At 45.7% G+C, this 22,543-nt stretch overlaps 1 protein-coding gene across 2 annotated transcripts in view; it reads left to right on the top strand.

Annotated features, from left to right (window-relative positions):
* The first annotated feature begins 5,703 nt into the window (after positions 1-5,703).
* CUL4B (cullin 4B) overlaps positions 5,704-22,543 on the top strand; it is a 93,466-nt gene continuing 76,626 nt past the window's right edge. The window contains exons 1-2 of one of the 2 annotated variants that reach the window (XM_068251201.1): positions 5,704-6,202; positions 6,468-6,860. In XM_068251201.1, the coding sequence (XP_068107302.1) occupies positions 6,019-6,202; positions 6,468-6,860 (577 nt within the window). In that variant the 5' untranslated portion in view covers positions 5,704-6,018. The remainder of the gene's footprint in view (positions 6,203-6,467; positions 6,861-22,543) is intronic. The other variant, XM_068251200.1, reaches the window with a different exon arrangement.

The following is a 22,543-nucleotide window of genomic DNA, read 5'->3' as shown; positions in this document are numbered from 1 at the left end:
CGCACGTTAGTGCAGCCTGTAACGCTCCCCCAACGCACAGCAATGTAACACAAGTGGGCTGTTCACACAGCCCACGTTGCGTTACATGTAACGCTGCACGTTCTTAAGAAAGTGCAGCATGCTACGGCGTTAGAGCGGCTTAAGCGGCGTTAGATTGTCGGCACATGCGCAGTCATGTTGGGGAGGAGCGGAGAGCGGCCAGGCACATGCCTAATTAATATTCACTGCACGTTGTGACATGCAGTGTTTACTTCCTGGAGCGGCCGCTCTGTGCGGTGATTGGCCGGCGGGACCACGTGATGCCGCATGCGTCCAAGAGTACGCATCACGGCATCACGGACGCCAGAGTGAGCTGCACAACGCGGCTCACTCTGACGTCCACAACGAAGAGCACCAGGCCTTGCGTTAGGTGCACGTTATGCGACCTTAACGTAGCACCTAACACAACGTCATGGTGTACAAGTAGCCTAAGAGCCCCAATTTTTTACACTATTCCCAAGATCCATAAAAATAGGGAGGAACCTCCGGGCCGCCCAATCGTGTCCGGGATTGGGGGCCATTTGGAAAAATTGGGTAAATACCTGGATGGGAAATTGAATACAATTGGTTGAGTTATTGCCCTCATTTGTGAGGGACACGGGGGATGTCTTGAGCGTCCTGGAGGATTTCCCAGTTTGTGGTGAGGATCTGATTGCAAGTGTAGATGTTGAGGGGCTTTATATGTCAATACCCCATGAGGTCGGGCTGGCTGCTTCAGCATTTTTTATGTGAGAGCATTACCCTCACTCCCCACTCCACAATGAATTTGTGATTGAGGCCTTGGAGACTGTTCTGGAATATAATTGTTTCATGTTTGATGGTCGGTTCTACCGCCAGACCAGGGGCACGTCGATGGGGGCTTTCTGTGCCCCTGCCTATGCTTGTCTACATTTCGGGCTATGGGAACGACAGGACGTTTACGTGGGCCTCTTCCAGCGGCATATGCGCCTATGGTTGAGGTTCATAGACGACGTGCTCCTGGTCTGGCGGGGGACTAAAGACCAATTATGTCAATTTATTGAAGAATTGGGAAATAATGATAGAAATCTGAAATTTACTTTTGAGGCAAGCGAGTCTAAATTGACTTTTTTGGATCTAAGGATCCGTAAAAAAGGTGAGAGATTTGTAACGATGACTTATCGAAAACCGACTGCAGGGAATATGCTGTTGCAGTATTCCAGTCATCATCTAATATCCCAAAAGTGAGCGGTACCTAGAGGTCAGTTCCATAGGCATCAAAGAAATTGTACGCTGGAGCGTGATTTTGAAAAAGGCCAGGAATTGAAAAGTAGGTTGTTGCAAAGGGGATATCCAGAGGAGTTAGTGGAACAGAAATTCCAGAAAGTGAAAGAAAAAAGTATAGATGAGATTCGCACAGGTCGATCTAAGAAAAAAATTGAAAATGAATAGGGATGGTGACCCGATTAGGTTTGCTACTGCATATGGTTCACACTGGTATGGTTTACAAACCATACTGCAGAAACATTGGAATGTTTTAATGTTAGACAAAAGGATTGCCAACATTGTAGGGGAAAGGCGATATATGACGGCTAGAAGGGCCCCTAACCTTAAAAATATGTTGGTAAGGTCAGAATTCAATAGTGTACAAAATGAAATGTGGTTGGGCAGATATCCCCAAAAATTTGGAATGTACAGCTGGGAAATTGCAATATCTGTGGCTTAGTGAAAAGGACGAAAACCTTTCACAATGCGAAGGGAACAAAATCCTTTGAAATTAGGGACAACATAAATTGTAACTCTGAAAGAATTGTATTTTGTATTGCATGCCCGTGCAACCTGTTATATATTGGGAAAACGAAGAGGAGATTGGGAACAAGGATTGGGGAACATGTAAAAAATATTGAAAAGGCAGAAAAAGATAGCCCCCTGGGGTCACATTTTGAAAAATATCACAATAAGGATCCATCGGTTTACGCTTTAAAGGGATTATTAAACAGAACATTTCGAATAGAGGTGGTGATATTGAAAAAGAGTTGTATAAAATCGAGACAACCTGGATCTATCATCTGGGGACAAAGATCCATGTGGCCTGAACGCTGACATCAATATGGCATATTTTCTTGATTGAGAATGGTTGTTGGAAATGGGAAGATTGATGTGAAGGTGACTCTATAAGGACAGGAAGAACGTGCTTTAAGGGTGACAGTCTGCATTAAAAGAGAGTGGAGATTGGAGTATATTCAATGGAGGAGATATCTGTGAAAAGGAAAAATATATCCCTCCCCCTCCCTCCCCTTATGCGATGGTGGAGATATGGATAAAAGAAAGAGGAAAACATTAAGGCCTTACCCATTACGCTTTGAAAAAGCCCCGTGGGCAGGGCGAAACGCGTCAGCGGGCGGGCCTGGTCTGAACAAGTGAGTTCTCACTACATCCGAAACACTGAGCAGCACTCATGGAATCCCCCGGAATGGCATAGCGGTGGACACAGGGCGAGGTGACGCATAGCGTCGGGTGAAACTGCAAGCCCTGAGCAGAGCTCCCTCACGAAGATGTTGTTCAAGCTGTGGCACTGCTGGTGAGGGGATGACCAGACCAACTCATGGACAGGAGCCCTGGTGACATATATGCACATTATCTGAAGCAATGAACTTTTAAGCACATGTGTCTGTAGAAAGTTATGAGGAGGATTGCAATTATGGTGCATTGGGATTTCCCTGGCATGGCATACATTGTGGACAAGGACGGGCTGTCACTCACATGTTAGCAATCTAGGTGAGGACTTGTGTGGGATTGCAAGATATATATACAAAAACACAACTACAGAATTCTGTGATCCCGATTGGGACATGTGCAATAGTCATCATGGCCATGTATCTTAGTGTGTGAGAGTGGAAGCCTCGAGGTGTGCGCCGGTGGAGGGCCCACATAGATGTTGGATTGCGATTGGTGGACCAGTCTGGTTGGCATAGGCGTGAGCCGGGCGACCAAAATTGGTTATTACCATCGCAGCGACAGTGGGAAGAATGATCAAAAAGTGCTCCTTGTTTATGACTAGTGTGATTTTAATGGTTTTAAAAGGGAAGGTTGACAAATCACAATTGTTGATTAATTTTTGTACGCCACAAATAAAATTGAATTTTTGAAGCACATGCAGAGACAGAGGTTTTTTTTCGATTGGTAGCAGTGTAGTTTGAGGTACCAAAGTCTCTCCTCATATTGAGTAGTGCATATTGTAAACGGCCACCCATTGATTAATTTTTGTTGTTGCAGATTTTCAATCATATTCAGGTCTGGGGACTGAGATGGCCATTCCAGAACATTGTACTTGTTCCTCTGCATGAATGCCTTAGTGGATTTTGAGCAGTGTTTAGGGTTGTTGTCTTGTTGAAAGATCCAGCCCCGGCGCAGCTTCAGCTTTGTCACTAATTCCTGGACATTGGTCTCCAGAATCTGCTGATACTCAGTGGAATCCATGCGTCCCTCAACTTTGACAAGATTCTCAGTCCCTGCACTGGGCACACAGCCTCACAGCGTGATGGAAGCACCACCATATTTTACTGTAGGTAGCAGGTGTTTTTCTTGGAATGCTGAGTTGTTTTCCCTCCATGCATAACGCCCCTTGTTATGCCCAAATAACTCAATTTTAGTTTCATCAGTCCACGGCATCTTATTCCAAAATGAAGCTGGCTTGTCCAAATGTGCTTTTAGCATACCTCAAGTGGCTCTCTTTGTGCTGTGGGCAGAGAAAAGGCTTCCTATGCATCACTCTCACATACAGCATCTCCTTGTGTAAAGTGTGCCGAATGGTTGAACGATACATAATGACTCTATCTGCAGCAAGATGATGTTGTAGGTCTTTGGTGCTGGTCTGTGGGTTGACTCGCCATTCGTCGCTTTTGTTTATGAGAGATTTTTCTTGGTCTGTCACTTTGAGCCTTAAAGGAGTTATCAGGCAAAATTTAGTAAAATGAGCTTTACTCACCTGGAGCTTTCTCCAGCCCCTTGTAGCCGACTGTCCCATGCCGACTGCTCCGCTCCCTGCCGCTTTTCCGGGCTCCGTGATCGGTATTCAACCCGACCGCGGGGTCGCCCTTACTGCGGCTACGCGAAGCGCCGCTTACAATCATGGCCATGTGGGCCGCGGCGAACGGCGCAGGCGCAGTAGTTCTGCACCTGCGCAATTCGCCACGGCCCACGTGGCCATGATTGACAGCAGCGCTTTGTGCAGCCGCAGGAGCCCAGGAGAGCAGCGGGGAGCGGAGCGGTCGGCGTGGGACACTCGGCTGCAAGGGGCTGGAGAAAGCCCCAGGTGTGTAAAGCTTATTTTACTAAATTTAGCCTGATACCTCCTTTAAGTTGAACTGAGCCAGTGGTCTTCCATTTCCTCAATATGTTCATAACTGTGGAAACAGACAGCAGAAATCTCTGAGACAGCTTTCTGTATCCTACCCCTAAACCATGATGGTGAACAATCTTTGTCTTCAGGTCATTTGAGGGTTGTTTTGAGACCCCCATGTTGCTACTCTTCAGAGAAAATTAAAAGAGGAGGGGAACTTACAACTGACCCCCTTAAATACTCTTTCTCATGATTGGATTCATCTGTGTATGTAGGTCAGGGGTCATTGAGCTTAGGAAGCCAATTTGAGTTCAAATAATTTGTTCTAAAGGTTTTGGAATAAATAAAATGAAAACAGTGCCCAAATGCATGCACATGCCTAATTTTATTTAAACAATTATAGCACACTTTCTGTAAATCCAATAAACTTAATTTCACTTCTCAAATATCACTGTGTGTGTCTCCTATATGATATATTTAACTGACATGTTTTATCCTAACAACCAACAATTTATACAGAAAAATCATGACAATTAACAAGGACTGTCCAAACTTTCGCATCCCACTGTATAATACAATACAATACAATACAATAACATTTGTAAAGCGCTTTTCTCCCATAGGACTCAAAGCGCATAGCTGTGTCTCAGATTAATACAGGGTTTCAGGCTGGGTTGTGTTACAGAGGAGATAGTCAGATGTTCATGAATGCCAGACTGAAAAGGTAGGTTTTCAGTTTAGACTTAAATGCTTCCAGGGATGGGGCTGTCCTGATTGGGTGTGGCAGGGAGTTCCAAAGTGTAGGGGCAGCATGACAAAAGGCTCTGTCTCCAAAGGTTTTGAGGTGGACTCTGGGGGTGACCAAGGTATACTGTAGACAAGTTACTTATCATAGTTAGTTTTTCATTTCAGATCCACTTTAAAGGACCACTATCGCGTAAAAACTATGCAGTTAAAATCTGACACACCCGACAGGTTTTGAACTGTTCCATCTCCTCATGGGGGGGGTTCTCTGAATCTACTCAGCATTTTCTGAATGGCAGTTGCTAAGTCTAACTGCAAAAATAGTGTGCACATGAGTAGGGAGGCTGGCTGGTATCTTACTATTTTGGCAGTTAAACTGCTGTTCAGGAAATGCTGTTGGAAACAAAGAAAACCCTGTGAATCCCCCATGAGGAGAGGGACTGGCTGAAAACCTGTCGGTTCTGTCAGATTTTAACTGCCTACTTTTTTCGCTGGAGTGGTCCTTTAAAGACAGAATTTTCCCTGAGCTAAATTGCATAATAAATACTACATACGTTATCACCATAGTGATAACAGTAAAAACAGTACAGAATCTTTAGACAGAAGAGGAGTTTAGTGAATTGTGGCCAATATCAATTTTATTCTTAATGTGAAATTCATTAATCGATGTTCAGTGTGTGGCATTGATAGATCCTTCTCTGAACACATAGGGATCTATCTTTTGGGCACGTCTGCTGGTGTATGGTTGGCTTTACGCTGACTATTGATGCTCACTGGACATGGTCAAGCTTCCCCTGCCTATGCCTCCTGAGCTCAGCTCACAGAGCTGCAGCAAGTGTGCACGAACCAGGTGAAATGGGCGGAACCGGACGGCACGCGGATGACCTCACGTCACATATCCAGCCTGTAGCCTGCTTCTCCATGCTTACGACGTCATGAACGGAGCAGTGAACGCCCCCCAAACGGCTCCTCCTACTGATCCACAGCAGGCTGCCGAATCCCTTCCAGTCCCCGAACTCCCCGCCGGGACCAATCAGAGCGGCAGCTCGGCGAGGGAAAGGCGACGGATGAGGCCCGCACGGTCGGGCATTATGAAAGACCTCGCCGCCAGCCCTTCCGGTGGGTGAGAGGGACGGGTGTGGGCCACGAGTAACCGGGGGGGAAGGGGAGGTTCTGGGGACGGGAGGTGGGGGCAGCCACCGGTGGCCTCTTTAGGCCGCTCTACCCGAGATGCCTTGAGAGAGGAAGTGAAGCCATCTTTTCTTTGGTGACAATAAACAAGCGCAGAGCCAGGCCGGGGTGGGAGAGGAGACAGGCAGTAGCAGCAGCATCTTCCCCCGTTCCTGCAGCGGTCACATGTCTGCTGTGTTCATGTTCCCCACAGGTTTATCGACCCCCACACCTCCCGCTCAGGAGGTCAAGTCAGAGGGAAGCAGCGGCTCGAAGAAGAGAAAGTTGAACAATAACAGCAGTGACAAGGAAGAGCTGGACTCCCTCCCCCCGCAGAAGAACTCCTCAGCCTCCAGCAACCACATCAAGAAGCTGCGATTTGACGACAGCCTGGACTTTCTGGGACTCGATGTGAAGATGGCTGAGGAGTGCCCCTCCTCCTCCTGTTCCTCTGCACCCCCTCAGCCACTGAGGAGTAAGAACCTGCTCATCTCCCCAGTGGCTGCTGTACACCATGCCAATGGGCTCACCAAAGCCTCCGCTGTCTCCAGCTTTGCCAACAGCAAGCCGAGCTCTGCCAAGAAGTTAGTCATTAAAAACTTCAAAGGTAATGTGGACCAGTGTGTCTGGTGTCTGCTTTCTGACCCTGTGGTGTGTTTGGATTTATTAGATGAAAGTTACCTTGAGAGTGCAAGAGAGATTGTTTTGGAAGTTGAGATGAAAAAGAATACACAGCTGGAGCTCTAGACTCATCAATGATGACCACAAATTTTTTTAAAATGTTTTTCTCCTGTAGAAACTAAAGCACGCAAGCTTGTCTCAGATCAGTGCCTGGGGCAAAAGTTATATGATCATAAATGTTAGAATAAACAGGTGGCTTTTCAGTTTGTTTTTTTTTGTTTTTTTTTATTTAACTGTGCCCAAGGTTGGAGCTGTGTTGATGAGTTGTGACAAGGCATTCCAAAGGGTAAGGGCAGCATGACAGAAACCTTTGGCTCTAAAGGTTTTACTTGGATTCTGGGGGTGTTCAAGTTATTAGATCCTTTTGATCTTACATTGTGGGATGTGTGACACATTTGCAACTAATCCTTTAGATATCCATGGTCTAGGTCATGTAGGGATTTGACTGTTAGCATGACAATTTTGAAAAGGATTCTCCATTTTATGGGTAGCCAGTGGTGTGAGCAAAAGATTGGTGCTATGTGGCAATGGTGGGGCTGGCTTGTTGACAGCCTTGCCGCAAAATCCTTTGCTAGCTCCAGGCAGTGTAGGTCTCTAATTTGGAAGGCCTGCATGGAGAGCATTGCAATAGTCCAGCTGTGATGTGATGAAGGCATGAACTAGGGTTGGAAGATCCTCTGAAGGAATGAGGTGCTTATTTTTTGCAATATTCCTTAGTTTAAGGAGTCCTTTAAAATCTCATATACACATTTTATGAACCTAACAGTTTACTCAACTAACTTATCTGCTAACTAATTAGGCATTTTGCCATGTGCAGTAGTGATTACCTTCACTTTCTGCTGTCCAGCTTTGCTTCATAACGAACACTTCAAATTCTTGTCCAGCCTGGCTGTCTCACAGAGGCAACCTGTAGTATAGAAAACGTTTCACTTGCCTGAGGCTTCTACTATCCCCCCACAGCCGCCCTGACCTACGCCGTTCCTCAATGATCCTGCATTTCCCCCGCGACTGTTTCGGTTCTACCAACTGATCAGTTGCTAGTCGCCTGGCTACGTTATCCTCGTATGTGTTCACGGTGGCAAGTGTCCTGCGCAGTATGAGGTTTTCTCTTCCTGCGCAGGACACTCTTGCCGCCATGAATGCGAATGAGGATTTGCGGGACCAGGGCTGCACAGGTGCAGTCCGCAGACTGATCAGTTGGCAGAACCAAAACTAAGCCACGGCAGGAGAATGAAGGATCTTATGTGATGTTAAAGGTAGCCTTACACTGGTCGATGTGCCATCAGATTCGACCAACAGACAGATCCCTATGTGATCGAATCTGATCAGAGAGGGATCGTATGGCTACCTTTACTGCAAACAGATTGTGAACCGGTTTCAGCCTGAAACCGATCACAATCTGTTGTGGTGGTGCTGCCGCCGCTCCCCCCGCCCGCATACATTACCTGCTCCGCTGGTGCGACTGCCCCCGGTCACCGCTCTTCTTCTCCGTCTCCGCTCTGGTCTGCTCTGGTCTCCGGCATGCTTCCCTTATTCCTGTCTGGGGGAAGTTTAAACAGTAGAGCACCCTCTACTGTTTAAACTTCCTGCCGGGACAGGAAGAAGGGAAGGATGCCGGAGGAGACCAGACCAGAGCCGATACGGAGAAGAGCGGAGACCCGGGAGTCGCGCCGGCGGAGCAGGTAATGTATGCGGCTCTATTGCGTCGGTCGTCGGGCACTCGAACGCCGCTAGCGATGCGCTCTTTACCCGCGGGCGATCGACGGTTATTTTCCGCACGGCGCGATCGACGGGATTAGATGGAATGGATCGAAATTCGGCGTGTAGCGTGAACGATTGGCAGCAGATTCGATCCCAGTGATCGAATCTGCTGTTGAAACGGGCGCAAATCGGGCCAGTGTATGGCCACCTTTAATGTGACATTTTCTCTGCAGTAAGAGTAGTTAAAACAGTGATTCTGATTAATTACAGTACTGATAATAAAATTCATCCGTGACCAAAAAAACAAACCTCTGAGTGCAGGGAACAGATGAAAGTGCAGGTAAACAATGAAAATGGTGTATGAGGATAGTTTTGAACACTAGGTTATGGGATTCTAGCAGTGTCTTATTTAGGTTCAGGATTATACAAGCAATTGTTTATTTTAGCAGTTTTTCAAATCTGGTTTGTTTTAAAATGAGCCTCTTATCGATAATGCAGCTGTTTTAAAATCCAAGCATGTCAGTCCTATTGGTTGCATGACAAAAATCTGTCTGTTCCTTACTTGCAGTTTAATGTGTAGCCGACATCTGTAGATGAATGGTTATTTATGGAGAGAGACAATTTTTCAACTGGGAATGAGGATTAAATACAAAGAAATTGGAATAACCCATTCTGCACTGCCCACAGTAGCGATTTGTACTGGAGGTTTTTTTTTTTACCAGTAATCAATAATGCAAGTATAGTGCATTATTGATCCAGATCTAAAGTTTAAGTACACTTGAAGCAAACCTGAAACGAGAATAAACTTATGAAATAATTGTGTGTTTAGTACTAAAGATAATTAGAACTTTCTTGGAGCCTCCTGTTCCTATTTTCAATTCAGGGACTGAGTTCTAGCCAGCAGCCATATCGGTTAAATGACCACTATCATGAAAGGACTGGTGTGATCAAAAGCCTCCAAGAATCTACAGTATATGAGAGAGACCAGGAGCCCAATGGTGCAGTGTCGTTTGTAAGATTTGGTATATACCAAATGCAAGAATTATACTCACAAAGGTAGGTTGCAACAATCTGCAATCACTTATCAGGCCTATGGGAAATTAACCATCCCCGCTCAGTATTCCAGGTCCGTTAGGCAGACTCTGGTCAGTCGCACTCCTTGGATCTTATTGCATACACTAGTGCTTTCAATGTGAGACCCCTCTCTCTAGAGAGGTGTTCACATCTGTGTTATACTGCTGCTAAGGCACTTTGTGTTGACTTGAGGAAGCAGGCCAGCACCCGTGAAACGTGTTCTGTATTATGTGCATGAATAAAAAGTACACTTACCATTGTGGTTTGTCTGTAAAGGAGGTAATATCTATACACTCCTAAACATACCAACTTATTAGAATAATTAGGGTGCTTCTAACAGAGTATCTTACACTATCACAAAACTTTTTTAAAATACATGAAAAGGCTTGAATGAAAAGTGCATTTCACTCAGAGTAAAATGAGCTATACATTACTTTTCTTCTAAGTTGCTGTCACTTACAGTAGGTAGTAGAAATCTGTCAGAACTGACAGGCTTTGGACTAGCCCTTTTCCCCACGGGGGATTCTCAGGGTTTTCTTTCTTTTCAAAAGCACTTGGCCGTTGCTTATACCATCTGGCAGAATAGTGTGCAAGCAGGTAGGAGGGCGGCCTGCATCTTTGTATAGACTCTTTCCAGGGAGTGCTTTTGTAAAAAAAAAAAAAAAATGAAATGGTGAGATTCCCCCGTGAAAAGATGGTCTAGTTGAAACCTGCCAGATTTCTACTAACTGTAAGTGACAGCAACATAGAATAGTAATTTATAGCTCGTTTTGCTCTGAAAGAAACATACTTCTTACTTGTATGTGTTTACATGTAATGTATTATTCATTTTTAGAATAATTTTCAACAGTGGTTCTTTAAGTTTAGGCTTTGGCAGTGGTAGGGTTATATTTAGCTGTAATAGGCTTAAGGGGCCCATACACTGGTCGATTTCAGCGATCAATTGATTCAATCGATCGGAAATCGATTCTGTTGAATCAGCTGATCGGTCGATTTGATCTATTGGACTGGATGGAAAATCTAGGGCGATCTGCTGCTAAGCAGATCAATGGCCCATAGAGTTGCATTAGATCTAATGGTCCAATAATGCACTTAGATTGATTTGCAATAGAATTAATTCTGAAATCTGTTCCTAGCGTGTGGCACACATCAGATTTCTGTCAGATTCGACTTGACAGGAATCTGAAAGAAATCTATCTGATGGTCGAATCTGCTGCAAATCTATATCTGTATGGCCACCTTTAGATTGAGCTGTAGTAAAATATGGGTATTACCGATAGTTTACTAATTTGTTTCCCCCACTTAGAATTTGCGATGTTAAATTTCTGATGTTCTACTATTTGCTTTTCTAAGCGCCTTTTTTTGACTTACGCCTTGTACACATCAATGTGTTTAGCGTTTATTTATTTTGTTTGCCTTCTATTTGAATTCCTCTTTAACATATACACTTTACACTGCTTGCCTTAGGTGAGTGCTTCTGGTATTGAGTGATGTCTGCAATGGCATCACTGCTTTTCTGCACATAACCCTGTTGGGTGGGGTGGTATGAAGCATGCATCTGACCATGTTTGTTTATTCAGCTTATTACAGTTATAGTCCCCTTGCAGAGGGAATCCTTCTGTTCCTCCTCTGTCCATAGACATGTCTGTGTTGTGATTGCTGGCATATTATCTCCTGAAATTAACTTTTCAATAGCATGACAGAAATCTAAAAGCTGTATGTACAAATTCACTTTTAACATAGTTGTGAAACTGTGTGAAATGTTAAAAAAAGAATATGATCATATGCAAACCATTGAAATCCTGAACATAATCAAACCTAGTACAGTACATCATTCCAATTGAGAAAACTGAGTGACTGTTTTCGTTTTGATAAAACTGAGAAATGTTCTTGGGTTTTGTGCTCATGTTGAATTTTGATGCCAGCAATACATTTTACATAAAGGTGTTTGTTTGTTGGACTGTGGCATGTTTGCCATTGTGTGGCATCACTTTTTTTTTCTTGTTTTCTAACACTGTAAATGTTTGTAAATTAAGAAGACCAATTGCTGTAGTTGTGAAAGTGAAATGTTGTCATTCTAGCCTTTAGGCTATTTTAGCTACTCAACAGTTCAGAATATCTTATAATATTCATAATGTGCCAACTATTTTCGATGGGTGAGAGGTCTTGATTGCATGCTGGTCGCTTAAAAAAGATAATCCCGAGGTGGGCATTTTTTGTTGAAGCGGATCCGAGATGAAAAACTAACTACAAGTAACTTGTCTATATATCGTATCTAACGTTTTAATGGTTTACACAGCAAATCAAGCTGCAAACAGCTTCCACAGTTTATGAAGATTTATTCCTGTGATACAATGAGGGCAGCCATGTTCTGTTTGTCACATTACACACAGGTAACAGTGTTCTCCCCAGGCTCTTTTAGCCGGGTGCTCCACCCGGCTAGATTTGGTGACCACCCGGCTGTCATTGGCTCACCTCCTCACCACCACCTATGCTGTAAGCAGAGTTGCCCTGCATTTTCATCTCTCCCCACCTGGCTGCTTTTTCATGCCACCTGGCTACCATTTCATGCCACCCGGCTGGAAAATAATTCTGAGGAGAACACTGGGTAAGCTGATAGCATCTCCAGCCCTCAGCCTGTGACAAATTCACTCCCCTCTCCTCCTCCCCTCTCCTCCTCCCCTCTGCTTCTGAAATCTCTGGCTAGTAACCTCCACCTCCTGCCCAGACTGAGCTCCCATAAACCCTTGCTATCTGGGACTGAGTGCCTTGGCACTCTGGAAAAGCTGTGGTCGAGGCTTGTTTAGTTTATAGGGAATTAGAGTATTAAAACAAAACAAAAAAGTATTTGGCTTGAGGAATGCCCTATAAACTATATGAAAGGAACACAATTATGCAATGAGTAAAAGTTTTTATCTTGGATCCACTTTAAACAGAAAAAAACCACCGGTGGGGGGCGGCTATTTGTGTAGCCAGAATACGTAGCATCAGTTACTACTGCTCCTGCGTCATGCAATCAACGATTTTTGTTTCAGAAAAAAAAAATCAACGTGGCTGTGACCCTTGTGATCATGACGCTGCAGCTCTGTGCTTTGTGTGTTTCAACGCAGAGCAGGGAGGGGGCATTCCTATCACGGTTTCCAGGAGTGCCTGTCTTGCAAGAGACGCCCCTTCCCCTCGATTTGCCTACCAGTAGCTTGTCGCCAATTTTTAGGGGTAAAGGCACAGGTGGGGCACAGGCATGCCATGGAGCAGGGAACATGCCTCTGTGTCCCATCTGCAACCCCCTATACCCCTGCACTGCTTCGGGTTCACTATAAAGTGGATCCGAGGTGAACTTTTACTCATTGCATAATTGTGTTCCTTTCCTATTGTTTATAGGGCATTCCTCAAGCCAAATACTTTTTTGTTTTAACCACCTGAGCGGTCTGGACGAGCTGAGCTCGTCCAACACCGCCGGAGGTCGCCGCTCAGGCCCTGCTGGGCCGATTTTAATCAAATAAAAAGCAGCACACGCAGCCGGCACTTTGCCAGCCGCGTGTGCTGCCTGATCGCCGCCGCTCTAGCGGCGAAAGAGGGCCCCCCTAGCCGCCTGAGCCCTGCGCAGCCGGAACAAAAAGTTCCGGCCAGCGCTAAGGGCTGGATCGGAGGCGGCTGACGTCAGGACGTCGGCTGACGTCGATGACGTCACTCCGCTCGTCGCTATGGCGACGATATAAGCAAAACAAGGAAGGCCGCTCATTGCGGCCTTCCTTGTTTATTCTGGGCGCCGGAGGCGATCGGAAGATCGCCTCCGGAGCGCCCTCTAGTGGGCTTTCATGCAGCCAACTTTCAGTTGGCTGCATGAAATAGTTTTTTTTTTATTTAAAAAAAACCCTCCCGCAGCCACCCTGGCGATTTAATCAGAACGCCAGGGTGGTTAATACTCTAATTCTCTATAAACTAAATCAACCAAGCCCACAGGTTTTCAGAGAGCCTTGGCAGTAGCAATGGCTCATGAGAGCTCAATCTGGGCAGGAAGAGGAGGTGTTACTAGCCATTGATTTCAGAGGCAGAGGGGAGGAGGGGGGATTAAGTTTTTTTTTCACAGGCTGAGTGCTCAAGATACAGATAAGCCTGCCTATGTGTAATGTTTACAAACATGGCTGCTGTCATTGTATCACAGGCAGAAATAATCACTATTAAAGCAGTTTGCAGCTAGATTTGCTGTGTAAACTATCTACGGTGCCCGATCACTGATTCCTCTCCCCCGCTGAAAAAGCGACAGCTTCTCTCAGAAGCTGCGCCTTTTCTGGCCGTTCCCTTCCCGATGCGTCACTGTAAGCGTATGTTACGCTTAGAGTGACGTCATGTAAACAAACTCATGGCCGCCATCTTGTGGCCAAAAAGTAATACTACACCTGTAAAAAAAAAAAAAAAATTTTAAATGAACACACATTTACATTATAAATCTATTGTTTACCTCCCACCCTCCCAAAACTACCCAAATAAAATGTTTACAATAAAAAAAAAAAACCATTACAATAATAAAAAAAAAACATGTAAATATTTACCTAAGGGTCTAAACTTTTTAAATATCAATGTAAAGATGAAATATTTCTATATTTTTTTTTATTTTAAACTTGTAAATAGTGATAGATGCAAAACGGAAAAAATGCACCTTTATTTCCAAATAAAATATTGTCGCCATACATTGTGATAGGGACATAATTTTAACAGTGTTATAACCGGGACATATGGGCAAATACAATACGTGAGTTTTAATTATGGAGGCATGTATTATTTTAAAACTATAATGGCTGAAAACTGAGAAATAATGAATTTTTTCCATTTTTTTCTTATTCTTCCTGTTAAAATGCATTTACAGTAAAGTGGCTCTTAGCAAAATGTACCCCCCAAAGAAAGCCTAATTGGGGGCGGAAAAAACAAGATATAGATCAATTAATTGTGATAAGTAGTGATAAAGTTATAGGCTAATGAATGGGAGGTGAACATTTCTCACGTGAAAACGACGGAACCTGAATGGGTTAAGGATTCATTGCACTAGCGATTTCAGGGCGTTTTTAAAAAATTGCCGGCGCTCAAACACCCTAAGTGTGAACAAGCCCTCAAAGAGAATATTCAGTGTTTGCTTCTCAAATCACTGGCTGGGTCGGTTTCCTCTCTCCCCAAGCCCTGTGTCCGCTGACATTTAGCCCCCACACCCCTTTCAAAACAGTGCCATGGCACTTCAGTATCGCCACAGCATTTCTCTAAAAGGAGGCAGGGCTACATGCACAGAAGCCATAGCGCATGAGTTTGGAAACAAACCTGGCAACTGATCATAACTTTGTCTGAGAAGATCGGTAGTATTTTTGTTTTACACCAATGTTTCTCAAACTTGTCCTCGTGACTCCCCAAGGTGCATGTTTTGCAGGCAGCCTCATCTATGCACAGGTGGGGTAATTAGTGTCTCGGTTACATGGAATTCACCTAGCTGAGACACACACTACCCCACCTGTGCAGCATGAGGTTGCCTGAAAAACATGCATCGTTAGGGAGTCACGAGGACAGGTGTGAGAAACGCGGTTTTACACTGAATAATCTCTTAAATATTCAACTTGCCCATCAGTCAAATAAGCTCTGGGACAATTCCAAACCATGCATGTACAGTAAAAGGAAGTGCTCGAGCATAAATAGTAGTAGTGAAGCATTTTTTCATGGGGCATGCACTGTTTAGAACTCACATGTCTAGTTCAGAAAAGCTTGTTCGCTGCTCTGTGAACATCTGGGAAGATTCAGGGGGGAAAAGAGGTTAGGCAATAGGAGGGACTCTGAATACAAGTAGCGTGAAGACGTTACAAGGTGAGTTCTGTAGCCCATCAGGGTTTCAGATTTTAAGGGACCATAACATAAATTAGGCAAATGAACTTACCTGGGGCTTCCTCCAGCCCCTCGTATTTGGCGAAGTCCCTCGGCATCCTCCAGGCTTTCTCCGTCCTGCCCCCAGCAGCTCCGTTAGAGTGGCAACTGTGACTGAAGTTGTGGGCCACAGCACGTGTGTCGCCATAGGCGTTTTATGCACATGCGGTTTATTTTTTCACCGACTACCTGAGGCTGGAGGAAGCCCCAGGTAAGTGCATTTGCCTGATTTATGTTACTGCTCATGGTCCCTTTAACATTTTGGCACACTTCAAGTGTGCTTTAAAGAGGACCCGAGGCGGATTTTTAATATCTTAATAGGACACAGAGGCATATTCTGTGCCGAATGACATGCCTCTGTGTCTTTCTGCTGTCGCCACTAGTCCCTCTGGACTCTGCTGTCCCAATAGCGCCAATCTGCTTGTTGCTAGCCTTCCGTCTTGTCGCCAGCCTGGTGCAATTTGGGGGGGGGGAGGGAGCAGAGCCCCAGGGGAATAGCGCTGACAGTAGAAGGACACAGAGGCATGTCATTGTGCACAGAATTTGCCTCTGTGTCCTATTAAGATTTAGAAAATCCGCCTCTGGTTCTCTAAAGGATTCCTTAGCCCAAAAGAAAATTTTAAAGCAGGCATGTGTAGTGGGCTCACCTCATGCTCACCACTCCTACCACCCCCCCCCCCCCCCCCTTCCCCTCTGTTCTCCTCCATTACTCTGTACCAACCCTCCAAAGCTACTTCCTGGTCGGGAGGGTCGGTGACTACTGTGCAGGTGCTGCGTGTCCTTGATCGCCAGGCCTAGAGTGCTTGGCGCTATGTCATAACTAAGTAGTGCGCATGTGCAGAGCTCTTTTTTGACTGTGGGCACGCGTTTAAGAACCCGCAGTGCCTGTGCAGTAGTCACCGACCCTCCTGACCAGGAAGTAGCTTTGGAGGGTCGGTACAGAATAACAGAGATCGCTGGAGGAGAACGGGCGGAGCATTAGGCATGAGAGCCCACTACACATGCCTGCTCCCCCACCCATTTTTAAATGTTCTTTTGGGATAAGGTATCCTTTAAAGCGGACTTGAACTCAGAACTTCCTCTCTGGTCTAAATGATACGCAACAGCATAATAACCTTTTAAAGAAAAAGTCTTTGTTATAGCTGATACAAATCCTGCAATAAATCTTCAGTGTGTCTACCTCCTGCTTTCATGGAAGCAGACATGCTGTTCAAATCCTATGTTTACAAATTAGCTACTCTGCTGTCGCAGAGGAGAGATCAAATTACAAATTATGATTAGTCACAGGTGAAGGGGAGTTAGATAGGCTAAATCCTCTAAATACATACAGGGTGCATTTCTCTTTGATTTCCTTCTGTCTTGTGCTAGGGTTCAGATCAACTTTAATCCTAGGTTAGTAATAGGCTGCCAGATAGTAAGACTAAAAACAAAGTGTCAGGGAACATCGGTTACACATTATTTGAATGGCAGTATGCTTTCAGAAATCTGTATTTGTTTGCCCCATTCGTTGAACATTCATGCACTGGATCTTAGTTTCTAGAGAGCAACACTTCAACAAACCTGATCTCCAGCAAAGTCCTCACAGAGCGGAACCTGGAGACGGGTGCCTCAGTACAGTACTTTAAAGTGAACCTTAAGCCAGAAAAAAAGAGTTTTACTCACCTGAGGCTTCTACCAGCCCCCTGCAGCAGTCCTGTGCCCTCGCAGCCACTCACTAATCCTCTGGTCCCCCGCTGCCAGCTAGTTTCGTTTTTGCCGATAGGCCCGTCAGGACTAGCCACGCGTATCTTTCTCCGCATTCCAGACTGTAATTAGCGCTATTGCGGACTGCAACATGTACAAAAATACGCGTTTCCGTATTACCTACGCGTAGATATGCGGCAACGCGTATTTTTGTACGAGTTGCGGTCTGCATTAGCGCTAATTAAAGTCGGGAATGCGGAAAAAGATATGCGTGGCCAGTCCTGACGGGCCTGTCAGCAAAAACAAAACTAGCTGGCAGCGGGGGACCAGAGGATTAGTGAGTGGCTGCGAGGGCACAGGATTGCTGCAGGGGGCTGGTAGAAGCCCCAGGTGAGTAAAACTCATTTTTTTTTCCTGGCTTAAGGTTCACTTTAAAGGGATACTTAAGTGAAAATAAAAAAAAAGATTTTTACTCACCTGGGGCTTCCCTCAGCCCCCTGCAGCTGTCGGGTGCCCTCGCAGCCTCGCTCCGATCGTTCTGTCCCCGCCGGCGGCTACTTCCGGGTTCGGCGACAGCCGCCGACAGGCTAGGAACGCGAGTGATTCTTCGCGTTCCCAGCCACAATATATTGCTCCCTATGCTGCTATTGCGGCAAAAAGGCAATAGCAGCATAGGGGGCGATTATATTGTGGCTGGGAACGCGAAGAATCACTCGCGTTCCTAGCCTGTCGGTGGCTGTCGCCGAACCCGGAAGTAGCCGCCGGTGGGGACAGAAGGATCGGAGCGAGGCTGCGAGGGCACCGGACAGCTGCAGGGGGCTGAGGGATGCCCCAGGTGAGTAAAAAAATCCATTTTTTTTATTTTCACTTAAGTATCCCTTTAAAGAGAATCTGTATTGATAAAATCGCACAAAAGTAAACAAACCAGTGCGTTAGGGGACATCTTCTATTAACCTCTGTCACAATTTCGCCGCTCCCCGCCGCATTAAAAGTGGTTAAAAACAGTTTTAAAAAGTTTATTTATAAACAAACAAAATGGCCACCAAAACAGGAAGTAGGTTGATGTACAGTATGTCCACATATAGAAAATACATTCATACACAAGCAGGCTGTATACAGCCTTCCTTTTGAATCTCAAGAGATCATTTGTGTGTTTCTTTCCCCCTGCAGCTATCTTCCACTGAAGTGTCAGGCTGTTTCTTCCTGCAGAGTGCAGACAGCTCTGCCTGTATGTAATTCCTCAGTATGTGAAAGCCCAGCCAGCTCAGAGGAGAATTTATCGAGCTTGTAAAAGATAATAGAGCAGAGAGAAGCTGCACTAATCTTAATAACATACAGCAGTGTGCAGAGAGGGGCCTGGAGGGGGGAGATACATCACAGAACCACAACACTGAAGAACTTGGCAGCCTTCCAGACACAGGCTGACAAGTCTGACAAGAGAGAGATAAGTTGATTTATTACAGAGATAGTGATAGTAGAACGTGCTGCAGTAAGCCAGAACACATTAGAATAGCTTTTGGAACTTGTAGGATGATAAAAAACAGGATGCAATTTTTGTTACGGAGTCTCTTTAAGGCGAGTAGCTAGGCAGACTCCAAGCTGCACATTAAGGCCCCCTTTTCCATGAGCAGCTGAAAGGCAGTGAAAAGCTTCTCAAACTCTCACAACTGCTTGCTGCTGCCTGGTAACTGCACACTGCTGCCTGGCAACTGCTTGCTGAGCACACAGTTCAACTGCCTGTGAAAATGAGCCCTGTCTTCAAGGCCCACCAACAGTACATGTTTTGCAGGAAACCACACACAATCACAGGTGAGGCAATTAGGCCTATTTCACAGTGCGACGTTAAAGTCTCACGTTAAATGTTTCAACGCAGACTAACGCACAGCAGTATTAAGTCTGTGCGACATGCATAGTGCACACGTTGCGTTTGTGCGTAGCGGTTTTAGAAAGTGCTTCATCCAGTGCGTTATACACGTTATTGGCTGCGTTGGACTGTTTGCACATGCTCAGTAATGACTTGGAAACATACATTTCATTGCCTGTATGCTCTACTGTAACGGGGCATTAAGTTGTGGGGCATTGCGTTGTAATTTGCGTTGCGACGTCCTACTGTGAAAGAGGCCTTAGGCCACGTTCACATTAGCAAACCTGGACAGTCGTGTGTTCGGAACGCAATGCATATGAGCGCACGCTATCCGCGTTTGTATGCGTTGCGTGGCTGATCCCATTCACTAAAGTGAATGGTTCAGCTGCGCGTTTCTGCAAAAGATGCGTGCAGCATGCGTTCCCGGACCGCACTGGTTTGGAACGCATGCAGTGTGAACATCAGACAGTGCAGTCTATGCACTGTCTGATGTCGTGCGTGTCGGCCTCCTGCACGCATTCCCGAAACGCGGATGGGAACATGTGCAATGTGAACGGGACCTTAGTGTTGCAGAGCTGATTAACTAACTACCTCTGTGGATTTCCACAAAACATGCACTGTTGGTGGGCCTTGAGGGCAGGGTTGGGGAACACTGCCCTAAAAGACATCTGAATTGAGAAGAATATGGAGGCTGCTATATTTATTTCCTTTTTAACAATACCAGTTCCCTGCTGGTCTATTTGGCGGTAGTAATGTTTGAATAACACCAGAAACAAGCATGCGGCTAATCTTGTCAGATCTGACATTATTTTTTTTCTTTTTGTGGCTCTGCAGCAGTCTAACTGCTCACATGAAGGTATACTGCCATTCATATGGTATTGTGTGTAACTGATGTTCCCTGCTACTTGGTGTAGTCTTTGCATCTGCCATTTTTTTTTTCTTTTGGAAAACCTAGCCTTTCCTTGGGTAATATTTTTTTTTTTCCAAGAATTTCTTGATTTTAAAGTCCTTATACAGGGCAAAAATAGGCGTGAAAGAAAAATGCAGAAAATGCAAATCTTTATTTTTCACATGACAAGTGCCACAGTTGGACCTTGTTCACATTATAGGCGGTTTTTGTAAAATTTTAAACGCGTGCGATTTTCAAGATCGACCTGAAAGCGCTTGTGCAATGATTCTCTGAGAGAGTTCACATCTCAGCGGTTTGTTTGCGATCCACTTAGAAAAGTGGTGCATGGGCCATTTTTGAGGAGATTTGCCTCAATGAAAGGTATAGGAAAAGCGCAAAACGCTCACAAATTGCATGAGCTTTTTAAAAAAGAAAATCACATTGTATGTGTTCAGAGTTCTCCCCAGAATTTTTTCCTAGCCGGGTGGCATGAAAAAGTAGCCCGGTGGGCCGAGATGAAAGAATGCAAGGCCAGAGCTTCTCTGCACATTTCTGCTTACAGCAGAGGTGGAGTTGAGCCGATGACAGCCGGGGGCTCACCAAAACTAGCTGGGTGGAGCACCCGGCTAAAAGAGCCTGGGGAGAACACTGGTATCTTTTCCGGATCAAGAAGGAAGCGCTCTGCAGAAGCGCTTACAAAAACTCCCACAAAAAATGAGCAAACACGCAGAAAACTTTTCTAAAAAAACACTGGGAAAAAAAGTCCACGGTGGATGGACACGTGAGCCGAACGTGAACAAGGCCTAAGAGCTTTTTAAACACTAGAGATTTTAAAAGCTCTTGCTAATACAATGCTATGGGGGATTTTTACAAAATCGCATCGCTCCAGTTTGAACACTCACATAGGATAACATTACCAAGAGCTTTTAAAATCACAAAGCGCTTAGAAAAGCTCTTGTAGTGTGAACAAGCCCTTAATTTTTATTTTATTTTTTTTTGCTTTTCCGTGTAAAAATGATACCATATAGCTGTCTGGCCAAAATTTTGATTTGATTTTCTTGCATATGATGGCTAGTAGCATTGCAGCGGTATGAAATATGATGGTATAACCACCTCAAAAAAAATAGCATGGTATGACAGTATGATGTACCCGAACCGAAGCTTGGGTTAAAAATCTGATACTTTCCCTGAAGAGAGGGAAGCCTTGGGATCCTATTGAGGCTTCCCTCGCTTGTCTGAAGCCCACCGATGCCAAGTGCGGCCCCCTTCACACCAGGGACTCATCTTCCTAATTCATGGCCCTGCAAGCCTGTGGCTCTAGCTTACTGTGTATGCGCAGGCAGGCTCGGTCAGCTATTGTGTGGCCTTGATCGAGGAAGAGGAGCTCAGCGACGGAGGACAACGGAGTAGCGAGTGAAGCCTCAATACGATCCTGAAGCTTCCCTCTCTTAGGGCCCAGACACGCTATATGCGCTATTTGGCCTTGAGCTTTCCGATTTTTGTGTGTGTATATGTGTACACACACCACACCACCCACACAACCCACACCACACAACCCACACCACACAACCCACACCACACAACCACCCCACACACACACCCCACACACACACACCCCACACACACACCCCACACACACACCCCACACACACACCCCACACACACACCCCACACACACACCCCACACACACACACCCCACACACACACACCCCACACACACACACCCCACACACACACACCCCACACACACACACCCCACACACACACCCCACACACACACCCCACACACACACACACCACACACACACACAACCCACACCACACACACACACAACCCACACCACACACACACACACAACCCACACCACACACACACACAACCCACACCACACACAACCCACACCACACCACACACAACCCACACCACACCACACACAACCCACACCACCCACACACCACCCACACACAACCCACACCACCCACACACAACCCACACCACACACACACAACCCACACCACACACACACAACCCACACCACACACACACAACCCACACCACACACACACAACCCACACCACACACACACAACCCACACCACACACACACAACCCACACCACACACACACAACCCACACCACACACACACACAACCCACACCACACACACACAACCCACACCACACACACACAACCCACACCACACACACACACCCACAAACCACACACACACCCACAAACCACACACACAAAACACACACCACACACACACAACCCACACCACACACACACAACCCACACCACACACACACACCCACAAACCACACCCACAAACCACACACACAAAACACACACCACACACACACAACCCACACCACACACACACAACCCACACCACACACACACAACCCACACCACACACACACAACCCACACCACACACACACAACCCACACCACACACACACAACCCACACCACACACACACAACCCACACCACA

This window comes from Hyperolius riggenbachi, chromosome 8 (assembly GCF_040937935.1).
Source record: "Hyperolius riggenbachi isolate aHypRig1 chromosome 8, aHypRig1.pri, whole genome shotgun sequence".
Lineage (NCBI taxonomy): Eukaryota > Metazoa > Chordata > Amphibia > Anura > Hyperoliidae > Hyperolius > Hyperolius riggenbachi.
This window is presented reverse-complemented; position numbering and strand designations above follow the sequence as displayed.